The 13,684-nt window shown below is 44.9% G+C and overlaps 1 protein-coding gene across 1 annotated transcript in view; it reads right to left on the bottom strand.

The window, feature by feature from the left end:
* The window catches only part of MAGI1 (membrane associated guanylate kinase, WW and PDZ domain containing 1), a 285,863-nt gene that overhangs the window by 52,848 nt on the left and 219,331 nt on the right, over positions 1-13,684 (bottom strand). Inside the window, 5 exon segments of the mRNA XM_031056336.1 lie at positions 1,000-1,620; positions 3,229-3,411; positions 6,207-6,299; positions 7,216-7,304; positions 9,514-9,571. Coding sequence (XP_030912196.1) covers positions 1,000-1,620; positions 3,229-3,411; positions 6,207-6,299; positions 7,216-7,304; positions 9,514-9,571 — 1,044 coding nt within the window.

The following is a 13,684-nucleotide window of genomic DNA, read 5'->3' as shown; positions in this document are numbered from 1 at the left end:
TTTCTTTCATAGCACACACTCCCCTCAGGGCTGTGCTCAGCACCTACTTGTCCCTTTAACTCTGCCTCTGCAGGGAGGTCATTCCTGCCATGCACCCATGTGTGTGCTGTCCATAAAACCCTGCATGGGACAGGGAGCACAGTGGGGACAGCCCTTTGTCCCTCTGAGAGCCCCAGTGCCAGGGAGAGAGGGAGAGCTGACCCCTCTGCTCTTGATTTTGCACTCCACAGCCAACCTGGACTTTCCTGCGAGCTTGACCCTATCCCAGCAATCTCAATCCACAGGTTAAAGAGGTGCTACCTCAGGTTACTTTACACTTACTATGTGCAGGGAAAGAGCTCCTGTGCATGGACTGACCAACTGACAGGTTACTTGCCAGCCATTCTCCATGTGGGCTGCCTGTGGGATGGGTTTTGTATCAGCTGGTGGCCTCAGCAGTGCTACCAAAAAACTGAGCTCGGCTCTCAATGGCACAGCAAACAAATGTGCAGAAGTCACACTGCAATTGCTTACAACTTGGAGAAATTTAAATTCTCTTCTATGCTCCCAAATGTATCCCAGGTATAATCCTTCCCCAATGAAGAGTCATTAAGTATCTGATTTTGAACACTGAAAATTGCAGAACATATTACCAGCCTTTTCCATATCTCAGAATAGCTCAAGGAATGTCTATGTTCTATTTAAAATGCTCAGGTTTTCTGAGCATGAGACCAGGGTTTGTTATGTAAGCAAAGGTGTAACCACACCACCCTCCTGCCTCTTACCAACTCTGTGTGCATGTGGGAACCTGAGCATCCCCCACAGTGCAGCAAAACACAATAAACAATTTTAACCACCTATGTGACCTGACAACTGCCAACTAGGGGCAGTTCCTACATCTCAGGAAAAAAACCCCACATTTCTACAGAGAAGCTTAGGAGAGCAGATCTTTCGTGACGCGCATTTTTTCCTTTTTATAATTTCAAGAAGAGGTGTTTTAAAGCAGTTTTGAAGCCTTACCTCCTCGCTGCACCAGCAACGTGACTTCGCTTCCCTTAGGACATTCAATCAGCATATCCACCACCTGGTTGTGAGTGAGGCTCTGCACATTCTTCTTGTTGACTTCCACTATGAGGTCTCCCTCCTTCAGGCCGCGGCACCGCGGGCTGTCCACAATCTGTTTCACTCTTTGGCCTCCCCCACCGGGACTGTCTGCTATAGTAAACCCAAAGCCCATGGGCCCTTTCACTATGTGCACAGTTATGAGTTCAGGCTGCGTGGCTATGGAGGATGCCAAGGACACCGTATCGTTGGGGTAGCCGTGGGGTCCATTGGAGGAGACCTCGGCCGGGCTGCTGGGCCTGGCCTCCTTTGTGCCGTTCACTTTCCCTGTTTTGCTGCTGTGGCTCGCCGGGGAGTCATAGTTCTCCTGCCCGTTCACAATGATGGGCTCTTTGTCCAAAATTGCCACGGACGTGACCAGGCTGGTGTTGGGGTCGTCGGGGTCGAAGGGCAGGGGGTAGCCCCGGCACAGCTCCAGGTCCACACTGGCTCCGATGGGGATGGACTGGAAGATTTTCACCACCTGGGCGTGAGTGTGCCCCAGCACACAGGTGTCGTTCACGCTGACTATGACATCCCCTGCAGCGGACACAGACAGACAGACCAAGGAAATACATTTTGTGCACTGCAGGAAGGGGAGGGCTAGAGCCTGAGAGCAGATCTGCACCACCCACAGGTACCACTCACAGGCAATAGCAAAACGAGTGATATTGTAAAAGGGCAAAAGAAAAAGGAGCAATATTGTAAATTCATGGCAAGCCCCATGGCAGGGAAGAAGAATGCATCTGACTCCATGTTGTCAGAAGGCTAATTTATTACTTTATTATACTATATTATATTAAAGAATACTATACTATACTATACTAAAGAATACAGAAAAGATACTTACTGAATGCTAAAAGGATAATAATAAAAACTCGTGACTCTTTCCAGAGTCCCAGCACAGCTTGGCCCTAATTGGCCAATGAGTCAAAACAACTCACATCGGAGTCCAAACAAGCAATCACCTCGGGTAAACAATCTCCAAACACATTCCACATGAGGAGAAGCAAATGAGATAAGAATTGTTTTTCTTTTCTCTAAGGCCTCTCACTGCCTTTTAGCTTCCCAGGAGAAAAACCCTGGGTGAAGGAATCATGTTCAGAGAATGTGAATGCCACAGAGCGGCGACACTTGGGTGACCAAAAACTCTGTGGATTCATGACATAAAGCCTTTATGTACATAAATGTTTTTGGAAGTGAAAATGGAATTGGCTCATATAAAAAATTAATGAATTCAAATGCTGCTATATGGGCTGTTTCACAGCTATTTTGAAGTCCAGCTCTCACTGTTACACGTTGACATATGATAGAAACAAAATTGAGAGCACATAGGAGCTGTAACAGAAGGCTCTCAAATACCAACTGCTCAGACACAGTGAGTGCCACATGTCATGTCTCATACTTCAGCCTGAAATCCAGATATTGATAAAGTTATGAGTCATTTTATTAACACTGGGGCTGCAAAACAGGGACGTTAAGTGCTGTGATGCTCCAGCTGAAAGTGAGGAGTTTTGACCTCAGACGAAGCCCAAGAGAATTTCAAAGAATCAAGGTGGAAAAATACCTCCAAGATCACTGAGTCAAACCATTAACCCAGCAACACTGTGCTCACCACTAAACCATATTTCATATTTTGCAACTAAATTGTGATGGACCTGATCTCTGGCAAAATGAATTTGCCCTTGCTGCCTCCACACAGGGAAATTGCAGATTAGCCCACTGCTCTGCCCATTCCTTGGGAGTAGCTTTGGAAAGAGGCAAACAGCATGGCAGAGACACAAACACAAGGTGGTGCAGCCCTACAAAAATCCATCATGCACAGTGAGGAGCAGGAACCCATAGCCTGATGTGGAGCCCCACAACTGCTGGCTCCTCTCCTCAGATCAGTGTGGGGAGAGCAGGAGCTGGCTGTTTCCCAGCTGGTATTTTGACACTGAGATGGAATTCCAACACATGAAATGTCCTTTTCTAAGATTCTGGATATATTCCTCAATGTATTTCACTTTCTTACTTACTGATAGGAAAGCTGAATGGCTTTCCCCACAAAGGGGATGAGGACTACAGTCCTTTATGAACAGCACTTGAAACCAGCTGCAAAACACAAACCAAAGTGGTAGTGGTGATTTTGATATAAAGCATCAGTACCTGTTTCCATTTTGCCATCCAATGCTGCAGGACCATCAAGCACCAAACTTTTGATTTGGAGGAATTCATCTGGCTCATCTCCTCCAACAACGGTGAAGCCAAACCCCCTGCTGCTTTTCCTTAGCTTGGTGTGGATGAACTTCCCTTTCAACTCAGAAGGGTTTCGTGTAAAAAAAGGTTTTCCTGTGTAGGAAGTTTGGAAAAACAATCTATAAGCAGGCAGGCAAGAGTGTTTGATCTCCTTTTCCTCTGCCCCTCCCCACTGTAAGGAGTCCATGGACAAACACAGCAGTGTGCAGGGACAGGACTGCACTTCACTCCTGCAGCCTCTCATCTCATCACACTCAGCCTGTCTCCCTGGATCCAGGCAGGCAGTAAAAGATGTGAACAAAAACCCCAGTACCTGGCACTTTGTTAGCTGTGGTCGTGCTCACCAAAGCCCCGAGGCTACAAAAGGGAAAACATGCTGCTTTAAAGAATGGAATATATTAAAGCTAGGGATGCTGGGCTGGATGTGTGTCTCATCTCTGTCCTGAGGTGGTTGTATCCATCCTGGGAAGGATGGGGCAGGGTTAGGGGGCCTCCTACAGGAGTCTGCAGTGAGAGTTTCTGCAGAAAGAAGCATCATTATGTTTTTCACCACTTGACTTTCTCCCAACCCACTGAGCAAAAAGCAAGTTCTGAGCTCTGATAAGACACTGATACCCTTCAGCATAACACCCAGCCCCACCATTGCTACTGCTCTGTGACCTCCACCAGAGAAAAGGGGAGGACGCTGATGTTGTTCTTCAGACACTGTTTGAAGTCTTTTCCCTTTCTGCTCCTTGCCTGTTGTGGATGAAGCACTGCTGGTGTGAAGTTCAAATCAAAGAGCAGCCCAGGACCAGAGCAGTTGTGCTGGAGGGCTGGGAATGCTCTCTGGGAGCACAGTTAAGAGGCAAAGAGGTGCTCCATGGACAAAAGCACATCCTTGCAAAGCATGTTGCACAGGCTCAGCAAAGGGATCAGGGCTGCTGCACTTCACAGTGCCAGCACTAAACACCTTTGCACTTTTAATTGTTTTTAACGCTTAGCCTGTGCCACTAAGCCCTCTGGTGACAACTCTGGGATCAGCAGTGGGTATCACAGCCAGCAGAGCTGGCTCTCTTTCAAACACCTCAGCAGCATTGCTGTGGGCCTCTGCTCAGAAAGGAGACCTTGGGGGAGAGCGAGGGGATTTGAGACTTGTAAGCCTTTGACTGGGAGGAAAAAAAGTATATTTGAAGATTATTCATGAGGAGGCCGTGTGAGGACTTGTAGTTTTCTGCCTTTGAAGGGTGGCAGAGGAACATGGAAATCCTGCACATCGTGGGCAGATGGCCTGCTCAGAGCCCAGCCTGCAAAATAAAGCCCTGACTATCAAAGGGCAACCCAGTGTCTCAGGTAACACAGACAGCTGAGAGGCAGAGTGCAGCAGGGCTCATTTCTGGTTCAAAGGACAAGCAGAACAAGCAGAGCTTGCTGGTGTCTGCCCACAGACACAGGCTGAGCTTGCCCTGCAGCAGCAGGACAGCAGCACCACAGGCTACATCCCACCTACAGAACTCACATTTGAAGTGAGTGTATCTACAAAACCCAGGCTGTGAGTGTTGCCAGGGGCACAGGGAGGGCTCCTTGTGCCCACGTCCCTGCCAGCAGTGCCATCAGGGGGAGAGATGGAAACCTCCAGGCATGGAAGCTGCTGCAAATGGGGAGAGAAGAGGGAGCAGCACTGAGAAAGGAAGAGGAAGGAATGAAAGAGGGGAGGAGTCATCAGCAGATACCAGGATATGTCACTCAGAGTGGTGCTGAGACAGGTTAATGCCCTGCTCTAACACTGCTGCACAGTTTTGGTGGCTGAGTTGTTGGGTAATGTTGAGATGTTGAGCGCCCAACATCAGCCCTGTGTGACAGCTCCTTTGCATTGCCATGTGTGGATGCTTGGGCAGCCCTTGCTTCAGCCTGACTGTGGGAAAGGCAAAGGTGGCATCCACAGATGCCTCCAGGAGGAAGATCACCATTTCTGGGGCACTCTGATGACATCTCCACACTCAGGTGCCTGGTGTAGGGAGGTGCCATCCTCAGACCTCCCATGTTTTTTCCTTGCTACCAGGTTGGATTACTCTAATGTACTCTAATACCCCTTAGGTCTGTGCTGGGGGCTTTGGGTCCTGTGAAATTCCATGTCTGTTTTGGAAGGGCTGATCTGCTTCCTCCTGCTGCAGAGAGCACTTCCTGGCTTTTCCTGGCAGGGAAGGCTGCCAGGGACAGCAGCACTCCACTCAGGTTTGCCTTCAGAGACCACAGGAGAACTTCCCAGCTCCCAGCTGCTCCCAGCTCTGTCAGGAAGGTGCATTCCAGCCAGATTCCCTCTCACCTTCCCCAGGTTCTGGCTCCTGCAGACCAGGGCAATGCCACTCACTTGCCGTGCAATTCAGATGTAGTCAAAAATAAGCCTACTTACAACCACTTGTAACCAGAGAGCACTTTACTGCCACAGGTACAAGTGGAACTCCCTGCCCTTGCTGGTGACCTCACCTGGCAATGTTTCAGCTCATGCTGCAAATTCAGGAATGATTCATGTCCTGTCTGGTGAGTTATTTAAGGCAAACAACTGGTCTGTAACCACTGACACAATAAATAAGGTTGTAATGGCCCAAAGCACCTGTACAAAAGTACAACTTCTGAGTAAGTCCTGCGTGTTTGAAAACTTGGAATGCTACACAGAGATTAGCCACAATCCTCTTTTTGATGTGTGCATCAAATCTCATTCACCTCTTGCACTCAGCAACAAACGTAGTCTTGAAACAAACTAGCCTGAAAATCTGGGAATTCAGATAAGCAGGCACAGGGCCTGGTGTGTCACAAGTGGTGGAAATACTGCCCTTGTAGTGGCTGAGGGAATTCTCAGGAAAAAAACCCTTGTTGCTCTTTCACAACTGGTTTAACAAGGTTGTTACCTTGTACTGGTGCTTCCCGAACTGCCTCTTGGTTGTTTGAAACATGGTTTGGAGCAGCAGGTGGAGGGAGAGATGGACACTCCTCTGTCCATTCTAGAGAGGGCAGAGAGGGAAATGTTACTGGTTTCACAACAGCACCAGGAGCTGCTGCATGTGCACACGCTGGGAGTGAGTGTGGGGGTCGAGGAGAGGTGAGAAGCATGGCAAGAGAGGAAACGGAGTCACAGACAGAGGGAATACAATGAACGGGATGTCCAAAAACCAGTTCTGAAGGATCTCTATATCCAGGTCACGTGACCCATCTGCTGGGACATCCTACCTCACACTGAAACTTGGGATGTGATTTGCATCTAAGTGGACTTGACATGAAAATGAAATCTACTCCCTGTGCCACTCATGACATCTAAGTGGAAGAACAAACCCAAATGCCACAGGACCCTCACTGCAGCTGGGCTGCATTTCAATTAAAAAATTAAAAAGTAAGAAAGAAAAAAAAAAAGGGGCAGGGAGGGAGGAAAAAAATTTTTTAAAAGTGTTTCAAAATAAAGAAATTACTTCAGATTTTAGAGCCTGACAACATACAAAGGTCTTGGTTTAAGAAATCTCTCATGCAGGTTTATCTAGTGCATGTAAGAGCCCACTCCTCATCCCCTCTGGCAGCCTGAGTCCCAGTGCAGACTGGAACAACACCAGCTACAGTGACGGACTTGATGGAGCAGACTGAAGAGGAAAACATGTCTCTGGGAAGTCTAGAAACTTTCCAGAAACAAAGGACATACAGAGAAAAATCTCTCCTGTCTAACAAGATAGAAACCTTCTACACTTAAATGATTCAGTTTAGATTTCCTCCATTGCTGCATCTTCTGTGCAGGAGAGCCACAGGCTTTGCCATGCACATCACTTTGCCTTTCCACCCTAAGGCCATGGAGGGAAGGACAAACACTGGCAGGATGCCAGGGAGGACATTCCCCATGAACAACCCACCCACCATGCCCTCAAGGGTGCCAACCTTCTGGAGGCTGTTGCTGTTGTTCAAGCTGCTTCTTCCTCTTGGCTTCAAGGACTGGGTTCTCATACTGTGTCTTCCGGTTGATGTGGCTGGAGATGGAAGAGAGCCATGAATCAGGGAAACCCTTTGTGCAGCAGGCAGGAATGAGAGCCAGGCACTGGAACTCCTCCTTCTGAGGAAAGGAGTAAAATACCAAACAAACCCAACAGCAGTAGGTGTGGAGCCAGGCTCATCCAAAAAGAGTATTTAGAAAAACAAGCAGATTCTGGTATTGATATGATGTCTCAAGTAGGGATGGGTAATTCCTTCAAATACATTAAAGTAGTGATCTATCTGTGAAAAATGAGATTAAAGCAGGAAAGGCATACTGTCTGATTGCATTTTAAAAGACAGGGCTGTATCATCCCTGCTTTAATCAGATTCCCAGAGGTGCAGCCATTTCCTGGCTCACCCAAGTTAAAAACAAAACAAAGCAAAACAAACCCCAACATCTGTCAGCAATCTGATCAATGCACACAGGGTGTCTTAAAAATATCTGCAGGGATGCAGGCTATGAGCTGGGCTCCAAATGGATCAAAATCTATCCAGAATCAGCCACCAGCAAATACTCCCAGTGGAAACCAGCATTTAGTGAAACTTCAGCTGCTTTCCTCAGGCAGCTTTTGAGCACTATGAGATGTGGAGAGCCAACATTTTGTACCAGTTCCAGGAAAAGAAAAAATAATCAGCCCAGTCTCATTGCAGCACACAAGGCATGCACTCTACAGAGGATTCACTACTTTATTAAACCCAGGGAAGAACAGCAGCCACAGATGCTGGGGTGGCAGGGGCAGGGCTGGGACTCCCTGAATGGCTCATCAACTGCTCAAGAGCCATTTTCAGTAGAGATTTTGCTACAGCAGAGGTTCAGGTAGACCTCAAAAAATATATTACCTTAAAGCCTATCTTTGTATACAAAGCAAAGTTTAGCATTAAGAGTAATTGCTATTATATTGTCTCCTATCCAGTATGCCTCTATAAAAAAAACACGTGAAAACCAGCCACATTTTCAAGTAATTGTGACAGAAGCACTCCAGGGATTTATATTCAGATTTTTTTTTCTGTTAAAGATCAATATTAAATCACTAGAAAAATATTTAACTTACTAAATAAAAAACAAGTTAGTGAGTTCTACCTCACTGAAAGTGAGCTCTAAGTTACTCACTGAGAAAGATTTCCCATTTCAAGATATCTTTGGAGAGCCAAGAAAAAATGATAACTACTTTAAAAATGATATAAACTTTTTCATGATACAATTGTCTCTCAATAAAAACTATTATGTAATAACAAATTGCCTGATTTGAAGGGACAGAGACAAATGCTAAAATTACAACCATCATGCTAGCTTAGAGACAGCAAGTAAAATAAAATTATTGTCTTGTTGAAGTTACTTTTTGATTTAATTCCATCAGTAAGGAGTGCCACAAAACTAACAGGCATGTGTATATAAAGTGACAAGACAATATCCTGTAAAGATCTCTTGGCATGGCATTTAATAGCTGAAAAATATTCTTGATGTCTTTGGTAAATAAATGTCAAGCCTTAATTACACAGTTTGCTAACCTTGTTTCCCTAGGCACAGATGGTAGGGTCAGAAATGAGCCAAAGCAGACAGAAACTGTATTCCATGTCTACTCTGAGGGCTATCATAAGCCATCCTACTAGACAGGAGTATACACATAATTAAAAATTCATTTTATGGGGTCAGTGATGAAACAGAACTCGGATCTCTGGTGTCCCAAAGGAGCAATCTGACATGTCCATAAAGGAGAGGCTGCTCTAATTCCACAGAGAGTCCCATTAAACCTGTAATTCTATTCACAGTCACACAGCCTGATGGAAGAGCCTCTGCCACGGCTGTTTGGTCACACCATCTTCTCCAATCCTCCTTTTGAGCATCTTCTGACCCAGCAGGCTGGTGGATTGCTTTGCACACTCATTTTGTGACCACAGGGCTGCACAAAGCCCACCAAACTCAGCTAAATGCACACTCATTAATGTCCTCTGGATAGAACATTATAATTTGTGAGGTGCTGGGGCTCCTGCACATCCCAACCCTGGTTTGCTTCTGCCTTCCCTGAGCTCAGCCCCCTCCCAGGGCACTCCTGTCCCCCATAGCCCACTCTGGGGTGGGTGGGGATGGCCAGACAGGGTCTGCTCCTCCTCCTTGGCCTCAGGTGGTACCAGCAAAGCACAGAGTAGGGTGCAGGGACCCCTCCTCCCCGCAACAGCCCCAGCAGAGCAGGCAGCAGCACTTACTCTACATAGTAGACACCATATACAGGATCTTCAATTTTCTCCCAACCAGCAGGCAACTCTGGAAATAGAAAAAGCATTACTGAAATCTCCAAGGCAGGTGTTTTCTGACAGGCAGCTGCTTCTGCCCAACGTGCAAAACTCTTCAGTAGATCAGGCCTTGCTTTGGGTATTTTTCAGAATTATCACAGCCCCCTTTGGACGGCTGGCACAACACCCCAGCCTGTGCCGCCTGTGCCCCCTGCGCTGGGTCAGCACATCACTGGGAAAACGCCCACACCAGTCAGTTTTTTTTTTGCTTTTTGCATTAAATGAGCAAATGCTCAATAAATTTCCTGTCTGGGACTGCCTCAAGTGCCCCCCTGGTTTCTCCACCATGGCCAGTGGCCCTGGATGGAGCACTGCAGGGGAAATCAATGCAGGAAAGGCCAGGGCATTTCAACACCAACCCATGAAGGTGGGTGAGACTATGGCAAAAACTGTAGCCCACTGAGAGAGACCACTTCCATCTCCTGTACCAGGGCCGAGCCATTTATGCTCACCAGTGCAGAAAAGAGGATCTTTTTACTCTTTTCTTTGGGATTTGCACCGCTCAGCCATGAGCCCAACACAAAACCAGGACAAGGTGGATTTACCATGTATGCCTACATATGGAACCCAGCCAGGAGGTGCACTTGATTGCACAACACTTCATGTAAGAACACACACTGCCACAGTCACATGGAACAGAGATTTCCTTCCTTTCATTACCATAATTGACAAAAAATTGTTCTCAAGATGAAATTAACATTTTTAAATGGACCCTCTTTTGTTCCTGTTGATTTTCTAGGCTGCAGATAGTACTTTGACTGTAATTAGTGAATGTAACGCAATCACTTCAGCATCCAACTGAGGGTTATTAAAGCTGTATGTGTTATTTAAGGGCCTGATCCTTGTGCCACTCATTTAAACCTCCACCACCCTATAGACTGTGCACATGTGGACCCACCAACTCTGCACATTCATTTAAATATAGAAAAAAACCCAACACTGTTGGATAATACAAGTTCAAATAGCCCATGCAAAGTAGTTTGTCAAAATTTAACATGAAATTTGTCAACACCGACAGTAATCTATGTTTGCTCATTATCAAATGCAGAGATTTATTTCCATTAATGGCATCAATTGCTGAGCCAATACAATCAACAATGGCCCATTAATTAGAACAACGTTGCCATAAGGATAGAAATATCTCAAGACTGGAGAGGAACAGAATCTATACAAACACACACGGACTAATTACTCAAAGTTTATGTTTGTGTTCAGAATTAGCTGGAGATCAGATGAAATCAGCTTTCACAGGTTTTGCTCCACGTGTCCCTTATTTGCAGATAAAGGTAGGTTTTCCATTCTTATCATTATTTTATCCTCATTGTGTTTAACATCTTTGGATTCCTTGAGACATAAGCCATTAAATGCAAGCCAATGCTAACTTCTGGGCATGAAAAAACTCCATGTTTTTATCAGCAGAGATTGAACACTTCAGAATTAGACATTCCTTTACACCCTGCAAGTTTATCTGAGAAAAGGTCAGAAAGCTAGAGGCCAATCTGGAAAGTCTTTTCACAAAGAGAACTCTCAGGTTTGCAGAGGAGTCCCAGAAGGTGAGAGCACCCTGGGACTGGCTCCAAGAGTTTCAGTGGGATTCAATTACAACCTAGCATGCAGTTGGGAAAATCACAAGCTGTCGGATCCATTTAGTTTGTTGCACTGTGCTGAAGGTAGAATGGTAAAGAGATCAAGCTGGGGTGAATGAAAAATAAAAAGTCAATGAGGGAAAGGAGAAGTGATGAACAAATGCCTTCAAATGAGTTCCAGCAGTTCTCATGCTAAATATCTTTTGTCTGTTTTGGACTGCTAAGTGCTTTTTTATTTTTAAAGTTTAAGCAAAAAAAAATTGTTTTCTTTCTTCTGTTCACAAAAGATTTTGATATTTAATTTCTTTTTTTTTCTTCCCATTTAAAGTATTTTCACAAAAGATGAGAACACCAGCACTTTATTAACCCCAAAAATGGCACAATGCCAAAATCTTTCCAGTTTACTATCTCTGCAGCTTTTTTAAAGGAAGAAATCTCCATGTTTTCAGATATAACAATATACAAAACTGCAGCTTTTAACACATTTCTTGATGATTATGTAGATGCACTTTTTGACTCCTACAAGCTTCCAGAAGTTCTCTAAAGTAAAAGACAATATTCTCCATAGCCATGTTGCAGTCTAACTTCTCACCTGCTTTAAATTATTCATCTCCTTTCTTTATCTCTCCTGCCAAACTGAAGATGACCCAGACCATTGGATTTTATCACAAAGATGAGATTTCAAAAAACATTTTGCATCATTAGGAGCCTGAGTGAGCCATATGGTTTTTATTTTGGTACATCCCTGCAGCACCAATGCAGTCTCAGAGCATCTTTCAGCAGGTGGGCAAATTCAATGGACAAATATCTAATATCACAATTTTAAGCCTTGGATAAGTACATGGATTCCTGTTGAGATGCTCTAATATCCTGCCCTACATACAGAGGGGTTGGATGGATTCCTAAAAAATTACTTCTCTAGCCACCAGGTATTTCAGCTGCAGCCATGTATGACTGTGAAGGAGCTGGAGAGGAACTCAGCACACTCAGCTCTTACTGCTCCCTGTGAAGCCAGGAGGGTTGGTCCAAGCCATGCTAAATTCTGCTTTCTAGGTTAAATTTTTGTGTCTGAAGAACAACCCTCTGTTAGAATGTGTCCTATTACTCCACAGCTCTTTGGAAAACAAGAAGTTGTGAAAATGCCTCAAGTCTTAATCTTCTTATATTTTGAACAGAAACTGTTGATAAGTTAAGGCACTAAATAGCTGTTGCCAACCATTTTTTTACAAACCTGAGTTACTATAACTATACTGAGTTTTCATGCCACCTCCTTAATGTTGCTGTAACCAATAGAGTAATTTGAAAATGTCTTTCTTTACACTGCAACATTTGCACATCTCAACAGTGTATTGATGGGCTGTGAGCTCAATAAAACTTATCTGCACTGAAACAAAGGGAAAATCTCGTGGTGTTGGAGCAGAACACTTGTGTACGTTAAGTGCCTGCAGATCTGGGGTCAGGCTTATCAATTAATGAGTTTTCCTGCATCTATTCCTTCAGCTCTGCTGTTGCACTAGTTCCTGATAGCAGACTGAAAGAAGGGTAATTTCTGTTTAATATTGCCTCTAAATTTGCTTTTTTAAAACCTCCCTCTCATTTTAAGCCACTGGTTGTGAAGACGTTAGCGAGAACTCTTTGCAGATTGTTGACGTGCATCCACCTACTTCTGATGCTACTTGGTCTGCTGCTGATCATTTGTGCAAGCTGCACATAACACTCATGGACCACTAAAGAGACTGCATTCTTCTTTAAATTGTCATTTCTTTCAAATTGCTCTATGAGAAGTTAGGCATTTTATTCCAGGCATATTCAAGAACCATTCATGGAGCAGTGTTCCAAGTCCACTGCTGGCTGCTGATGCCGTATCCATCACACAGAAGCAGGGAGCAGAATACACTTCCTTGCAAGTCATTACAGAAACCAGAGCTTAATTCTCTGGTAATACAATTCCTCCAGTATGCAGAACTATGAACTGTAACTACAGTCCTTTTAAAAAGCAATAATAGTCCTGGTGGAAATAAAATCCTATGCAACCTCTTATCCCTTCAGCTCTGCGAGTGCACTAGAGCATAGCTGAACAGAAATAACAACTACCTCTGCCATCAGTATAAACACAATGAGCACTGCTGAGATTAGATATCTAGACAGCATCCTTTACAAAGAAATGCAGCAAATAAAAGTGTACCACATCACTGAAAATCATCTGTTTATAAAATCACTGACTGAGGGAAAATTTTAAGCTGTTTCATTCACAAGCTCAGCTGAAGCATCCGATGTAATACTTAAACTTTCTGAATCACATTTAGTTTCTCTTGTCTGGGGAATATCTTGGGCCCCAGTGAAAAAGCATCATGAGCTACTTCATTTCATCTTTGGCATTGATGAGCTTTTTCCTGGAGCCAGAGATGCCAAAGGAAAAGATCCCAACTTCTGCAGAGTCCAGGAGGAAGCGGCTTCGAAACAACTTTGCAAGATCAGTGCTCTCTAGCTTTCTTCAA

The sequence above is a fragment of the Geospiza fortis genome, unplaced genomic scaffold, assembly GCF_000277835.1.
Source record: "Geospiza fortis unplaced genomic scaffold, GeoFor_1.0 scaffold70, whole genome shotgun sequence".
Taxonomy (NCBI): domain Eukaryota; kingdom Metazoa; phylum Chordata; class Aves; order Passeriformes; family Thraupidae; genus Geospiza; species Geospiza fortis.
The sequence above is the reverse complement of the archived record's forward strand: the minus strand, read 5'-3'. Positions and strand labels throughout refer to the sequence as shown.